Here is a 17,136-nt window from a genome sequence, read left to right on the forward strand (position 1 = left end):
CGAATAGCCGCAGTCTTTTAGATTTTTGTTTATGGCTAGAAGGCACGTCTCCCCAGACCGTGTCTTGGTCCCTGGGCCGCTTGATCCGTACCGGTGGATCGACAGGGCCCGTGTTGCTCTGATTGACCCGAGGGAGGCTGGGGAGATCGTGACTCTGGGTGCGGGTCCCCACAGGCGCAGAACTGGCTTCATCCTGTTGGATAGCCAGGGATTGACTGGCGTCCTGGCCTCGGGTGGCCATCCCACGGGGAGCGCTCGGCTCCCTGAGTGGATCCAGTGGGGCAGCTGGCAGATCTCTCGATGTCCCAGGTAGGGCATCATCTTCGGGGGAGCGCAGAGTGTCGGCATCATCCCCGTGGGTCCCTCTATTGGTTGGGTTTGTGGAACCGGCTGGACAGGGAACCAGGTCCCGGAGCGAAACGGTGGACTCCCGGCCATCAGGGTACCGCACGTGCACATACGTGGGGTTGACGTCCGTGAGTTCTACCTCATCGACGAGAGGATCGTTTTTAGATGATCGGACGAATCTTTGGAGAAGCACGGGGCCGGGAGCTACCAACCATGACGGTAGAGATGTCCCATGGGTGGAGCGACGCTGGAAGCTGAAGAATCGCTCGTGAGGTGTGACATTGGTAGACGTAGAAAGGAGAGACCTGATGGAATGCAACACGTCAGGGAGCATAGTTTCCCACTGCTGGTCTGGTAGGTTGCGTGACCTCAGCACAAGATGAACAGCATTCCAAATGATAGCGTTATATCTCTCAACCTGTCAGTTACCGATGGGATGGTATGGTGTCGTTTTACTTGTGGCGATTCCCCGTTGGGAGAGATAACTTTTGAGTTCACTTGACATGAAGGAGGGAGCCCGATCAGTGTGGATGAAATTGGCCGTACCGCAAAGGGAAAAGACTTGATCAAGGCATTTGATCATTGTGGAAGTAAGCATATTGGGACAGGGGAAACAGAAATGCATTTCCTCCTAAAATGCGAAAAATTCAACACATCAAGAAACATATTATTCAACAAGCTAAGCCAAACAACCCCAGATTTCAAAGAATTGGATGACCTGTCAAAATTGAGATTAGTCCTGGGAGAAGGAGACAGACCATACCTTGGGGCCAAATATGTAACAACATGTCACAACCTGAGGACTGTTTAAAATAAAGACTGTTTAAAATTAATATTGAACGTACCAAATGAAGTACAAAGACTGTTTAAAATTAATATTGTTTAAAAGTAATATTGTATGTACCCAACAAATGTCAAATCGATTGACACCGACAGAATGTTGGAAAACTGTACCTTTTTGCTATGTAAGCTTTGGCAATATGGTTCTCTGTAAACTTTCATGCCAATAAAGCATTTGAATTGGAATTGGAATTGGAAAGCAAAGGGAAAGCGTGAATATTTGTCCACCATAGTCAGTAAGTAGGTGCTTCGCGTTGAGGAAGGCAATGGCCCTTTAAAGTCAATGCTGAGTCGCTGCATAGGCTGCATAGCGTGTATGAGCGAGCCATCCGATGGATGGAAGAATTGTGGTTTTAATTCCGCACAAATTCTACAGGAGGAGCACGTTCTTTTCACATCTTCCATAGAAAATGGGAGATTTTTAGATTGCACAAAGTGCAATACAGGTAATGCCAGGATGGCATAAGTCAGTATGAAGATCCGCCAAAGTCGAAGTTGACATAGAAGAGCAGAATGCCTGCATGAGGGTATCCGGGGCCACATTCTCTTTGCCAGGTCGATAATGTATGGTGTATCCAAAGGCGGCCAATTCCATCCTCCAGAGTTTTATTTTGTTATTCTTGATCTTAGTGCATTTCCGGTTATCCAGCATAAAGGCCACGGAGCGCTGATCGGTTATGTGTGAAATGGCGACGAGTGAGAAAATGACTCCATTTATGTACCACTTCGATGATGGCCGTAGCCTCCTTCTCGACAGGAGGATAATGGAGCTCGCTACCCTGCAAAGTTCTGGACAGAAATGCAACGGGTCGACCACCTTGATTCAAGATAGCAGAGATCGCCACATCCGATGCATCGCATTCGACCACGAAAGGGATTTTCATCAATGGAACGAAGCGTGGCTTTTTCCAGTTGTCGCTTGAGGAGGTTGAAAGCTGAAATAGCCATTGCCTCCAATGGAAATGACTTTGCGTGAAGCAGGGGCTGGATCTTGTCGGAGAAGTGGGGTATCCATTTCGCATAATAGGCGAACATGCTGAGTGCCCGACGAAGAGAGCCGAGTTTCGTAGGGGGAGGGAGCTCCTGAAGCGGATGAAGTCACTCCGGATCCGGTTTGATGACACCGTTGCCCACCCAGTGGCCAAGGATGTTGACTGATGGTACTGATTTCACAGGTTTGGACTCATTTAAGGTTAAGTTGCGACGACGGAGAATGTCAAAAAATTTCTGGAGGTTGGCATCATGCTCCTTCTGGTCATGACCAGCAATGGTGATATTATCCAGATATAGAAAAGTGTCCGTTAAGTTCTCCTGTTTGACTAGGCTATCCATTGCCCATTGAAAGACGGCCACCCCATTGGTGACCCCAAATGGAAGGCGACAAAACTGGTAAAGCCAACCATTGGCCTCAAAGGCCGTATACTTTTTGTCAGAGTCCTTTAATGGTACTTGATGATATGTGCTCTTTAAATCAAAAGTTGAAAATACCTTGTAGTTGGCAAGGTTATTGACCATGTCATCGATGCGTGGTAGTGGGTAGGCATCCAGGTCAGTATACTGGTTAATAGTTTGCGAGTAATCGAAGCAAAGATGTTTCTTGTGTTGCTTCAGAGGATTTTTAACAACAACGACTTGAGCCCGCCAGGAAGATGAACATGGCTCAATGATACCGTCAGCTAGAAGGCGAGAGATTTCTGCCTCGATAAAGGATCGATCATCTTGGCTGAAACGTCATGATTTAGTGACTATGGGCTTACATCAGGGGGGAAAGATTGGCAAACAAGGAGGGCTCGTTGAGCGAAGCCGCCGAAAGCGCACAAAACGGTACTTTGGAAATAGTAAGCTCCGGCTTTGACCCTCCAAACTCGAAAGTGAGTCTTTTGTGTTGTTTCTGCAAATCCTGTCCCAGGAGCACATCACTGCATAGGTTCTTGAGCACCCCGAGCCAGGTGGAGAAATAAGTGCGGCCATTGAGAATAAGGTCAACAAGACAAAAGCCAGAAGAATTGGTGGTCAGTGTCATCAGAGCCATTGCAATTCCCCTGTCCGAGAGGTAAGTACGCAGTTTTAACTTACTGACAGCCCGCTCACTAATGAAGCTGTCAGAGCTGCATGAGTCGACTAGTGCACTCAAAATGTGTCCATTTACCGAAACCTTCGTGGCTGCATGGGACAGACTTTGGGGAAAAACAGCTGTGATGGGAGGAGGGGTAGTTTTACCCTTGACAGCTGTAACCTTAGTAGTGGTTCTTGGGGGAGGAGCAGTTTTATAGATTGCAGCTGTAACCTTAGTAGTGGCTCTTGGGGGAGGAGCAGTTTTATAGATAGTAGCTGCAAAACTAACAGGAGCTCTCGACCGGTATACCTTAGAAAAGTGGCCTTTCTTACTAACAGCGGTTCTTGACTGGCATACCTTAGAAAAGTGACCTTTCTTGCTGCAATGATTGCAGGTTGCGTTACGAGCAGGACAGAATTTCCTATAATGGAACGCACTTCCACAGAAGAAACAGTTCCTTCCAGATTGCCAAGATGCCGCTAGGGCGGGGTTGTCATCAGTGAAGGCTTCTAGGGTAGGGTTGTCATCCGCTAAGTTAGAGTCATCATTGGTGAGGGCTTCCGCCCGAGACCTATCGAAGGAGTCATTAAAAGTGATAGCAGCAGCCCGTGCACGAGGTAAAAGATAGGTATCTGCATTCCTCTTTGCTAAGTCCAGGGAACACGCCTGGTCATAGGCAGCCTGTAAGTCAAGGGATTTATTCTCCAACAGACGCTGGCGTATGAAGGGAGACATAATTCCATTAATAAAGGAAGCGCGAATTAGCTCCTTCTGGTACTGCTTAGCTGTGACAGCTTTAAGGTTACACTCCTTGCTGAGCCTGCGAAGCTTTTGAAGGAATTCGTCAAGTGATTCCCCGGGCTGTTGTCGAGTTGTGGCCAATAGATGCCGAGCAAAAATTTCATTTGGGGGCTTAACATACAGTCGCTGTAATATTAGGATAGCGGAGTCATAGTCTATACAGTCTTCGATATAGTCAAACACATGAGGAGATACATAATTGGCAAGTATCTCTAATTTATCAGGAACATTCTCATCACACACCCTGAGGAAGTTGCTGAAGGTACGATACCAGTGTTTCCATATCTTAGCAGTTGTAGGTGAATTTGGGTCCAGGTCAAGACGGGTGGGTCTGAGTAGTTTGTCCATGATAGATTGATTTCTACGCCGGAGTTCCCTTCTGCAGTTGAAGTCGTAGCTGGCTGTTCTCGAAATCACTCAGAGCGTGGAGTCGATATCAAGTTGATTAAATTGACGTAATAAAACTCACTACGCACTTGGTTTGAGCATAAAGCAAGGCTTTAATCAACTTGTTTCAGAACATGGAGGTCTAGTTGTACTTCACTAGTTCCTTGTCTTACAAAATGTCCCTGGCAAGCTGGGCCCACGCCCGAGTATTTATACTCCTTGGACGGCGCCACCAGCTGGCCTTCCAGTGTTATTTCATGAGTAGTTTCTTGATGAATGATGAGATTTATAACAGTAAATTTTTAAAGTTAAATTCATTTTTACCTGAATGCAGTGTCAGGAATGGCAGGGCCGCTTCTGGCTCCACATTAAAAGGTGGGGCGCTGCCGGCCACCACTCGCCCACCCTCCCTTCGATCTCCTCCCCCTGCGGTCCCAGACTCACCTTAGGTCCTAGGCTGGTGTCTCAGCTAGCCAATTTTGCCACCCCACTGGTGCCTGCAGCTTTCCAGTACAATACTAATGGGGCACACGCTGCACCCCAATTTGGGCACAATTCAATTTCTAGGCCCCTATCCCAACATTTTTTGATGAGGTAACAGAGAGGGTTGATGAGAGCAATGCGATTGATGTGGTGTACATGGACTTTCAAAAGGCGTTTGATAAAGTGCCAGATAATAGGCTTGCCAGCAAAGTTGAAGCCCATGGAATAAAAGGGACAGCGGCAGCATGGATATAAAATTGGCTAAGTGACAGGAAACAGAGAGTAATGGTGAACGGTTGTTTATCGGACTGGAGGAAGGTATACAATGGTGTTTCCCAGGGGTCGGTACTAGGATCACTGATTTTCTTGATATATATTAATGACTTGGACTTGGGTGTACAGGGCACAATTTAAAAATTTGCAGATGACACAAAACTTGGAAGTATAGTGAACAGTGAGCTGGATAGTGACAGACTTCAAAAGGACATAGACAGGCTAGTGGAATGGGCGGACATGTGGCAGATGAAATTTAACGCAGAAAAGTGTGAAGTGATACATTTGGTAGGAAGAACGAGGAGAGGCAATATAAACTAAAGGGTACAATCCTAAAGGGGGTGCATGAACAGAGAGACCAATGGTATATGTGCACAAATCGTTGAAGATGGCAGCGCAAGTTGAGAAAGCGGTTAAAAAAGCATACGCAATCCTGGGCCTTATAAATAGAGGCATAGGGCTGGATTTTGTCAATGGGGAGCTTTTGGAGGCGGGACTCCCACTTGTTGGGTTTTAGTCCCGCCTCCATCGACTTGTGGGCAACTCACGCTATTTTCCCTTGATTGACCTTGTTAAGCCCGCCCAGCGGGCTTAGCAGGCCAATTAAGGGAAAGCCAGTTACAGGTGACGTCAGCGAGTGCCATTTCATCTGTCAAGAGCTTTTGACAGATGAAATGTCATTGTTTGACAGCTCTGTGAAGCTGTCAAACACTGACAATCTGTCTTCTAAGTTGTGTCTTTACTCAAGACTCAATTAGAAAGCCTTCCTGACCAGAAAGCAGAAGGCTGCAGCTTTTGACAGTTCAGCGGCTGTTCTGCTTTCTGTGCCGGTGAGCTGAGGGACTCCCGAGACCTGAAGGGAGGAAGCCTGCAGGAAGAAGTAAAGGTAAGTAAAACTTATTAAAACACTTTACACACACCTCACACACTTACCTCTGCACACATGCACCCATTACTCACCTGCACACCGGACATCTCGGCCCCTCCGACCCCCGCAGACCGACGGCCCACCTCGCTGACCCTAGCGAGGTTCAGAGCCGTCGGGAAGCCCACACTTCAGGGCTCAAAATAGGGATGAGCCAAAAAACTGCCTGTTAACTACCTGTTAACAGGCAGTTAATTGGCATTAATCCCCTTCCCACCTCAAGGAGGCAGGACCCCCCGCCTCCTGGCAAGATGGCATGGAGGCGGGTTGGAGGCGGATTGGGCACCCGCCCCCAAATTCTGCCATTTTCCTGGCAGTCCCGCCTCCTAACCCGCCTCCCCAGGGCTGGCAAAATCCAGCCCATCAAGTACAAAAGCAAGGAAGTTATGATGAACCTTTATAAAACACTGATTCGGCCTCAACTTGAGTATTGTGTCCAATTCTGGGCACTGCACTTTAGGAAGGATGTGAAGGCCTTAGAAAGGGTGCAGAAAAGATTTACAAGAATGGTTCCAGGGATGAGGGACTTCAGTTATGTTGACAGACTGGAGAAGCTGGGGTTGTTCTCCTTAGAGCAGAGAAGGTTGAGAGGAGATTTGATAGAGCTGTTCAAAATTATGAGGGGTCTGGACAGAGTAGATAGAGAGAAACTGTTCCCATTGGCAGAAGGGTCGCGAACCAGAGGACACAGATTTAAGGTGATTGGCAGAAGATCCAAAAGCGACATGTGAAGAAAAACGTTTTTACACAGCAAGTGGTTAGGATCTGGAATGCACTGCCTGAAAGGGTGGTGGAGGCAAATTCAATCATGGCTTTCAAAAGGGAACTGGATAAGTACCTGAAGGAAATTGTTTTGCAGGGCTATGGGCAAAGGGCGGGGGAGTGGGGCTAGCTGAAGTGCTCTTGCAGAGAGTCGGCATGGGCTCGGCAGGCCGAATGGCCTCCTTCTGTGCTGTAACGATTCTATGGTTCTTCCCTCAACTATAAACATAAACAGATTAACCACACAAGTTCTTCCTTTCTTACTTCTGCTAATGTAGATTTGTAGATTTTAGAGATAGATAAAGCTTCCTCAATGTGAAGTATTTTAAATCTTCAGTTACACAGCTTTTTACAGGGAACATTTCATATTTGTTGCAGCTAAACATATGGACACTTGTGTTGTTCTCATAAGAATATAAGAACATAAGAAATAGGAGCAGGAGTAGGCCAATCGGCCCCTCGAGCCTGCTCCACCATTCAATAAGATCATGGCTGATCTGATCCTAACCTCAAATCTTTTATCACTCTGCATCCACCCGAACCCATGTGATCTCCTGGGAGAGGCGAAAAACCAGATAAAGACCCAATGGCCAATTTGGGAGAAAAAAATCTGGGAAATTCCTCTCCGACCCATCTAGGCGATCGAAATTCTTCCAGGAGATCACTCTGTCCCTATATTTTCTACAGTACTTACCTTCTGTAAAGGCGATCTCCACCCCAGCCAGGAACAGGAATAAAACCATCTCCTGAAATCTAACAGAATTAGAACACAGTAGGTGCAGAACAAGGCTACACGGCCCCTGGGCCCACTCCACTACCCACAGGGCCATGACCATTCCGAACCCAGACTCATGTCCAATTTCCTGCCCGCTCCCCGTAACCCTTAATTCCCTTTACTTCTAGGAAACTATCTATTTCTGTTTTAAATTTATTTAATGATGTAGCTTCCACAGCTTTCTGGGGCAGCAAATTCCACAAACCTACCACCCTCTGAGTGAAGAAGTTTCTCCTCATCTCAGTTTTGAATGAGCAGCCCCTTATTTTAAGATTATGCCCCCTAGTTCTAGTTTCACCCATCATTGGGAACATCCTCACCGCATCCACCCGATCAAGCCCCTTCACAATCTTATATGTTTCAATAAGATCGCCTCTCATTCTTCTGAACTCCAATGAGTAGAGTCCCAATCTACTCAACCTCTCCTCATATGACCACCCCCTCATCCCCGGGTTTAACCGAGTGAACCTTCTTTGTACTGACTCGAGAGCAAGTATGTCTTTTCTTAAGTATGGACACCAAAACTGTATGCAGTATTCCAGGTGCGGTCTCATAGCAATAATACAGGACCGACAGTGTGTGTGTAAGCCATTTGCAGTGCATACATTGGAGATATTTTTCAGGTATTTTTAACTTTTCAATAAAATCACAATACATAAGCACTGGCATGAGATATTACAGCTAAAAATTGTTTGGTGAAATCAGTATTTTTCACAGTTAGCTACAAGCATGTTAAGGCGTGGACTGGAATCCAGTACTTCACCAAAGGCAAAATTACAATTGTTTCAAAACAGCAGCACGTTGTTGCTTACAAAAGGTGGCTTACATTAGTGAGGAAAACTACCAGGTTGTTCACAGGGTAGAAGTTGGTAACATGGTGGCAAGTGTAGTGTATGTGCCTTTAAGAGCCCCAGGTGTGCTGTAATGCAGGCTTATATAGCCCGAGTGGCCATTACCGGCATTACAGCACACCTGGGGCATCCGGGTGGAGTGAAAATGAAGAACCTAGCTAGGGCGTTTGTATGGTGGCCAGGTATCGATGGAGACATCGAAGAAATGACCAAGAGCTGCCTAGGATGCCAGAAGGTCCAAAACGCTCCACCACAAGCCCCTCTACATCCATGGGAGTGGCCCTCATCTCCCTGGCAAAGGGTGCACATCGACTTTGCTGATCCATTTATGGACTCAATGTTCTTAATCGCGGTTGATGCACACTCCAAGTGGCCGGAGATAATAAAGATGTCCTCCACCACCACGGAAAAAATCATCACAGTATTAAGGACCATATTTGCCAGGAATGGGCTGCCGGAACAGATATGTTCTGATAATGGACCACAATTTGTGTCCGAAGAATTCAGAAAGTTCTTAAAAAACAATGGGGTTAAGCACTACACGTCCGCCCCATACCATCCCGCCACCAATGGATTGGCTGAAAGGTTTGTCCAGACCTTCAAGAAGGCCATAAAGGCCATGGGTAATGAAGACATAAAACTTCAGCACAAGGTGGATAACTTCTTATTCGCATACAGGAATGCAACACATATGGTTACCAACCAAACTCCCGCCATGATGTTCTTCAATAGAAACCTAAGATGCCGGCTGGATTTGGTCAAGCCCAACATCAGAAGGGACGTGGAGAACCGGCAGTTTCAAGGCATGAATGAAAGGCCAACTAGAACCTTCCAGATAGGTCAATAAGTTTTGGCCCGGGACTACTGTACCGAAAAATGGCAGCCTGGAACTATCTGCACACGACTAGGACCACTGATGTATACCGTGGACATCGGAGAAAGCATAATAAGGCGCCATGCTGACCAAATCATAAAGTCATCCGAAAAGGGACAACCTACACCACAACTCTATACGTCTAACGATGAAGTAGAGATACCCATATCTACCTCCGATCCGGTGATACTGGAACCCGATGAACCCGACACTGGCATTCAAGCTGAATCAGCCTTGCCAAAAGAACCTACTACACCACCAGAAACTACTACACCCCCGAGGCGTTATCCGGACCGAGTCAGGAAGCCTCCTGAGAGACTGACTTATAATTAATTAACTACAGCAATGTGTATATTATTTTTCTTATAACATGTAATTAATAATTACTTAAAATATGATGTACTGGTTAGCTAAAAGGGGAGGAATTGTAGTGTATGTGCCTTTAAGAGCCCCAGGTGTGCTGTAATGCCGGTAATGGCCACTCGGGCTATATAAGCCTGTATATTGTGTATATCCGTTAGAACCCCCCCCCCAGACTTTGCTTAGTAAACACCTATGAACCAACTCCTGTCTTCAGTGTCTTTATCAACACACGGACACTACAGCAAGTATCTGGAGGACAAGATAAAAGGTCCTGAAAATGGTGGGCAATGACTTACCGTACCACTCCCGCCATCATTGTGGCTGTCACAATCTTCAACCAGGCCTACCTCTGGGCGGCCGGAGCACCCGCCTGTGTCAGGTGGTAGGCCCTTCTAATATGCAAGTAGGTATTGTATTACGTACATTGGACCCCGTTTGACATCTTAGGACAGTACCAGGCAGATTGAGCACCGTGCACAGTAACCGCACAGTAACAGCTGAAGAAAAGCTCAAAGATAAGTTTCAGGGTATTTTTGTGGTGCCGAGAAGAGCTGGATTGCTCTTCTGGACCCCACAAAACCAGACAGGGCTGCTGCTGCTTGGGATCCTTCATCCCCCAAGATGGGGCCCTTCGAAGGATCTGCCTTCTTCCGGCCCGAAAGCTGGCTGGGCCACCCGATTACGCAGTGGCCTGGTGCTAGCGGGCTGCCCTGAGGCGCTCATTTTCCACCTGCAGCCCATTGGCCCTCAAAATAGACCATGCCTCAAGCTGGGATTATCAAGTGGCCAGCAAGCGCGCTCTGCCAGTTGCCTCCCCGAGGTCCCCACCAGGGGAAAATCTACCCCATTGAATGCAAACTCTGCTTTAATATTCAAAAACACTCAGATTTCATAATCAATAGAGGGGTTAGAGATCACAAAGCAGGAAGGAGATAAAAATGGCTTGTGTGGGTGTGAACATGAACCTAAACAAGGATCAAGCTAGTAATGTTTTTCATCTACTCATTTTCTGATATTGATTTGTCAGAGATCAGTAAGTATTATTTAGAACCTTGCTATGTCTTTTAACTTAGCAAATATGAGTTGGATTCTCTCTCTCTTCCTGTTGTTTTCTTCTCCGAGAGAACCATAGTGCTGTGCAGAGATTTTACAGAAATACCAGCATAATTACTGTATTTTAGCCTCAAACCTTTCCACAGTTGAACAGAGCAACTGGCTGAAATACTAAAAATTTGATTTTGATATCTTTCGGAGGCCAGAGAGAAGAAAATGTTTATCCCTCATGATTGAAAATCTTAAGAAGGTGTTTGTAATAAATATTTTGTTTGCTACTCTTATTGCCATAAAATATTCATACAGATGAATATGTTTGTAAAATTGAGGAACTATTGGTTGTAATGTGACAAATTTAAGCCTCAATATATTTTGGATCTGTTATATTGGGATGTATGTATACTAAAAGATTTTTGAAAAGTCTTCCATTATTTAAAATGTTCAACAAGAACACTAAGAGGCTTATGATTTTAAAGCTATTAACACAAAATTAAACACCTGCGAAAATATAAATTGTGATTCCACGGTCTGGTGATCTCAATGGGGAATAATGCTCACAGGGATCCCAAGTTAAGGATTCACAAGTCCAAACCCTGTGACTTTCTGTCCATTTGTTTTAATGATGAAAAATCATAGTCTGCGGACCCACAGTTTACTGACCTGCATTCCCTGTGAGCACCACTGCTCACTGCAGTGTTAGTCACCAATATAGTTCTCCAAGTCCAAAATGATCAACTATTGCCAACCCAGCCTACCCTGCCCAGTACGACTATTGACACATAATCTAGGCTGTCACTCCAGTGAAGCACTGGGGCAGTACTGCATTGAGAGAAATTTTGGCATTCAGATAAGACATTCAAACAAGGCCCAGTTTGCTTACTCATGTGAACATTAATGATCCTGTGTTACGAGCTGAAAAACAACAGGGAATTCTTCCTTGTTGTGGACTAAAATTCTTCTCTCAACTAGCACCACCAAAAGCAAATTAACTGGTCATTTATCTCATGTACATTTGTGGGATCTTGCTGCGTAGCATGGTTGCCAGCTTTGCCTACATGATGACAGTCACTTCAGAGTCATTCGTTATATGTGAAAGCTTTGGAATGATTCTCAGAAACATGAGAAGACATTCTATAAATTCAAATCTTTCTTTCTTCTAGCTATGTCTAATAGCATCACACTGCACTCATCATCTGCCAGTTTGCATATATACTTGTAACAGAGCCAACTCTCAACACAAGTCACTCTGCATTATTCATATTTGGGTGTTATAACACTTCCTCTTATGATGCATCAGCACTGATCAACATGCTTGGTTTTACTTCATTTCAAACAAAACACAAATGGATCTAATTGACACATTAGATGTAGTCTCATCCCACTCAAGTAATGGGAATTTTCAATGCGTTATCATTGCGTTTCAATGAGTTTTCAGTCATGGTTAGTAGAAACCATGCATGTTCAACACACTGTTCAACTTAGCAACATCAGACATTCTGATAAAAAGCAACAAAAAAACATCAATGCTGATGGGAGTGCAGGCATCAGTCTCCCACTGATTTTTTAAATTACTAGCTGATATCCTGTGGAATTGCACATGATAACTGAGAATATGGTCATTTTCTTACCTTTCTCTGCTGTTGGCGTATAGTTGTTTTATCTCTCCATTTCTCCTCTTCTGCTTCTGTCTATCTCTTCGCTTCTGTTACTCTCCCCTTAACTCTTTTTGCTTTTCTCTCTGTCATCTTCTGCTTCTCTCTGTCTTTTCTTTGCTTTCAAGTGGGTGGTGTGGCGTGGTGGGGAAATAAGTCACCAATGACTGTGCACTAAAGTTAAGGTAGGGGTTGTGGGGAAAATGTTGCCCTCAGCTGCTCCCTTACTATCCCGGTGCCCAATCACTCATGTTTCCCTCACCTCCTCACCTCCTCACTCCTATCATTAGCCCTACCTCCTGCTCTTTGAACTACACAACCCCTTTAACCTCGAGCCAGCTAATTACCACACCTGCTAGCATTTAGAAAAGGCCAATGCTAATCACATACACATGTAAAGCAGATATTTTAATTTCAAGGAACTTTGAGAGATAGAAAAACAGAAGAGAGAGAAAGGTAGATGTGCAGTTTCTTTCCTCATTCTAATTTGAATTATCTTTCTAACAAAAGTGTTGAATTTTAAAAACAAGCACAGCCTACTTGAAGGAAAGAGAGGAACGGAGGGTGGGGGAGGGAGGTGTGGTAATTAGCTGGCTTCAAAGTGTAACTTTTTTTTTGAAAGCTGAAATAATATTGCATGAAGAAAGACACACTCTTTCTCCTCCTTACCCCTCTCCCTCTCACTCATCTACCCACTCTCTGACCCAGTTTCTCTCTTACTTTCTAAAGTTACTGCATGAGCTCAGACTACACAATACAAATTCATCTCAGCTCTGAGCAACAATATCAAGTCCAAGGCCAGGCCTCTGGGAGAGGCTGAGACCTTCAAGCAAAAACACTAATGAAGGCATTAAAAGGCACAAAACACAATTCAGTGGATACATATGAAATATGTAATTTTTGGATTTTTAAATTTTGTGTAAACTCTTATTTTGGACATTAGAAATTTCAGCTATGAGAATCAATGGCAGAAAAATTGTTTTGTTAGAACAGAGGAGATTAAGGGGTGACTTGATAAAAGTTTTTTAAATAATGAAGGGATGGGACAGAACAGATAGAAACAGACTGTTTCCAGTGACTGAGGGTTCTAGATATAAAAGCAAATGTAACAGATTTAGGATAGAGAGCAGGAGACATTGTTTTTACAGAGAGGGTTGTGAGGCTGTAAAATTCACTACCAGAGTTGTGATTAAATAGAAACTATGTCAAGTTTTAGGAAAAGGTGGTTGAAGAAAATGATATGGGAACAGGACAAACCCATGGGATTAGAACTACTGCTCGTGCGGAACAGAAACACCAACATGGACTAGTTGGAGCCAAATGGCCTGTTTCGAATTTTATGTGTAATTTTACGTAGATGAAAAAAAATTCAAAAGGAATCTAAGCGATTTTTGTTAACTTGGTGGGCAGATTGCATATTCTCAGGGTAATATACATTAACAGAGAGTGTGACACCTTTATCTTTGAAAATACCTATCACCACATCGGCATGTACTGCGGGTACTTATCATTAATTTTCCATGAAATGAGTGCCCCTCATACCGAATTTAGTACATAGTAGAGGGATAGATGTAATTGAAAGAAAAAATCTCATTGTAGACATCAATATTCCTACTTTGAAAATGGAGACAGAGATTATGGCTATGGTGAGGAGTGGCAAGTTTGTGGATAACTGAGAAATGCGGCACATTTTGTAGCCAGTGTCACCTGCAAACACCATCTGAAAACCTTCAGATAGAGATGCGTCTTTGGTCTGTGGACACAATTTTCAAACTCTTTCAGAACTAATAATGAGTAATTAATCATGTGTTTGTGTGTGGGTGTCTGTGTGGGTTGAAGGGAGGATAAGATGTATCCTTACTCTCCCAAAGGTTATCTTTGCCTTTGAAAATAGTCATTGTCTGGTATGGTTCAGCACATACTCAATGTTCTGGTTGTCAAGGCACTTTGAAGCAATAAAATGTTCCTATCACTTTTTCCTTACATACTGTGAATTGGAAATATTACTATGATTAGAGCATGTTTTTTAATCCCGTGAATCTGCAGCTGCTGGCCAGAGTCCCAAAATATCATTCTTATTAAATGCATTGTTACTTACAAAACTTTAAGGGTAGTACAAACAGTACAAACATAATCAAATCATTACTCTAGCCAGCGCTCAGCTGATCCAGAAATTAGTCTTTAGTGTTTGGAATGGTGGACATGCAACTTATAAAATACACATCCAATGGTGACATGGGTCTTTAAAAAGAGTGACACCTACCTGTTTGGCTTAGCTGTGAAGTGCTGCGGCTACGTCTTGATAGACCTACGATAGCCACCATTTTGGCGCCAATGCTGGATCGTCGCTTCTTGCCACCGGTGACCACGGTGCCCACAGCAGTGTCCGATTGGCTGCCATCGTTTTTCTCTATGTTGTACATATCTCCGATCACACTGGTGCTTTTCGTCATATTCTTTCCTGAGGTCCCCATCTGTTTGCTTTGCAGTTTGGATGTAAAGACACTGTAAGCCGTTGGTACAGATAAATAACATGGACAGAAAGATAGGGGAAAGGAAAGAGGAAGATACAAGAGGACAGGTTTCAGCCAGAGGGTCTGGGAAATGCAAGAACAAAGCAATTCAGCTACAAGGCACTGCAGAGCAAGGATAAAGCATTTCTCTTACACCTCTGTATAGACTAGTCTGATCTACAGGAATTCTAGACTTAATTGAAGTGACTAATACATTTAAGTGAAAACTTTGCAGACACATGCAGCAGTTGATTTAATATGAAGCTTTTCTAGCTTTACCATAATTAAGAAGATGCAGAAAATAATCACAGAGGCATTGATTTTTGTTGTAATACTGCCTAAATCAATCCTGAAATGGCAGCAAATAGATAACTAAATTAGAAGCTCTGAACTATTCTGATTTGCTATTCTTTGTACCCCTAAAATATCTGGACCCAGATCTGGTGTTAAAGTTTGTTGGGGCTGCAAAAGACTTGCCAATCAGTGAGACTTATATTAATGTATATTCTATCATGACGCAAGACTGCGGGCGCAGCTCTTTTTTGGAAAACACAACTTAATGGGAAAACATGTTCATCATTGCTTAAAGGGAACGTCTATGAACAAAACACTCAAATTCCACTTTAGTAGCATTAATAATTTGTTTAAAAGCTTACATAAGGCTCCCCTAATAGTTCAGTGAGTTTTTCCACTGACAAGTTGAGACATGTAGACCAGGAAGGTTACAGGTTCTGTTACCGACCTCACCTGGATTACCTGATCTCAGATAGGGTAACATTTGAGTTGTTACATCTGGCCCCTGTGCCCTTTGCTACAGACAGGAAAAAAATAAAGTAGCCAGGGTTCCTGCTCTTCATCACTATCCAGTAACCCCTGCTGGAAGAATGTGTTTAAGAATGTTGGGTGAGGGCAGCTTGTGTTTGGCTGTGATGCTCTCAAGGATCAAATCACTCACTACCAACACCAACATACGGATAATGGCACTGTAGTTGAGGAAATTCAGTAACTGCGGAACTGTATCCTGATAATGAGTCCAAATCTTCAGAAAGGATTGGTGAGAAAAATATAAAAAAAGTGAAATAATTTTGCTCAAAGTTAATTATAAAGACATTAAAATGTCGTAAGTATAGCTGAAATAAGATCACAAACATTGATAATTTTGCTAAGAACCATTAGTAACAGAACATGTCTGGTGCTTTGTGATGGAACCAATGAAAAATATCAAAGTGAAACACTGTCTACATCAATATCTCTCACTGAAAGAAGAAACTGCAATGACCAAAGTAAGGCCTGCACTTAACAGTACATGTACGCACATGCTTGCAAAGAGCTGGACCATCTTCAGTTAATACGTACACAATTCAAAAATCACTCAGGCAATTATTATGAACTGTTTCTCATGACAAAGTTAATTCCAGTGTACTGTACAATTGAATTATGTATACATTCATTTATAAAAAAGATTGTTCGACTGCAAATATATATGATTTCACTGATTTCATCTTCATCCACTTTGGTTTCAGTGCAGTAACCAGAAATCTATGCCTATAACCATACAGCCATGACTTCATCAAACTTATCTGCATCTCTTTAGAAGTGTTACAGGCAAGTCCTAAAGTTAAGACTGAATTTATGAATTGATTGCTGAACTACAAAGATTGGTTGTTGATTAATTAAGATAAAGTCCTCCACTATGTTGATCAATGAATGAATCCAAATGTTTCCTGACCTATGTAGAATTAAATAGAAATTAAAATATAGAAACAGGCTGTTCAGCCTAACCAGTCTGTGCTTATCCTTACCATGAGCAGTAGTCCTAATCCTAAGTGTCTTCCCTGTTCCCTTATCCCCATTTCCTTCAAACACCTAGCGAACCTATTCCTAAATATTGACGTTGTCTGAAGCTGAACCAGACCATTCGCAACCTTGGTGTCCTATCTGATCCTGAGCCAAGCTTCTGACCCCATATCCACTCCATCACCAAGACCGCCTACCTCTACCTCCGTAACATTGCCCGTCTCCACCCCTGCCACAGCTCATCTGCTGCTGAAACCCTCCTCCATGCCTTTGTTACCTCAGGACTCGACTATTCCAATGCTCTCCTGGCCGGCCTCCCACCTTGCACCATCCATAAACTTCAACTCATTCAAAACTCTGCTGCCCATATCCTAACTCGCACC

The 17,136-nt window shown here is 43.9% G+C and overlaps 1 protein-coding gene across 2 annotated transcripts in view; it reads right to left on the bottom strand.

Moving 5' to 3' along the window:
* LOC147115111 (regulating synaptic membrane exocytosis protein 4-like) overlaps positions 1-17,136 on the bottom strand; it is a 536,931-nt gene that overhangs the window by 338,472 nt on the left and 181,323 nt on the right. For both annotated transcript variants that reach the window (XM_085993403.1, XM_085993404.1), the window contains one exon: positions 14,707-14,924. In XM_085993403.1, the coding sequence (XP_085849529.1) occupies positions 14,707-14,924 (218 nt within the window). The remainder of the gene's footprint in view (positions 1-14,706; positions 14,925-17,136) is intronic.

The sequence above is a fragment of the Somniosus microcephalus genome, chromosome 7 (genome assembly GCF_052327205.1).
Source record: "Somniosus microcephalus isolate GS21.2 chromosome 7, FLI_Smic_1.0, whole genome shotgun sequence".
Lineage (NCBI taxonomy): Eukaryota > Metazoa > Chordata > Chondrichthyes > Squaliformes > Somniosidae > Somniosus > Somniosus microcephalus.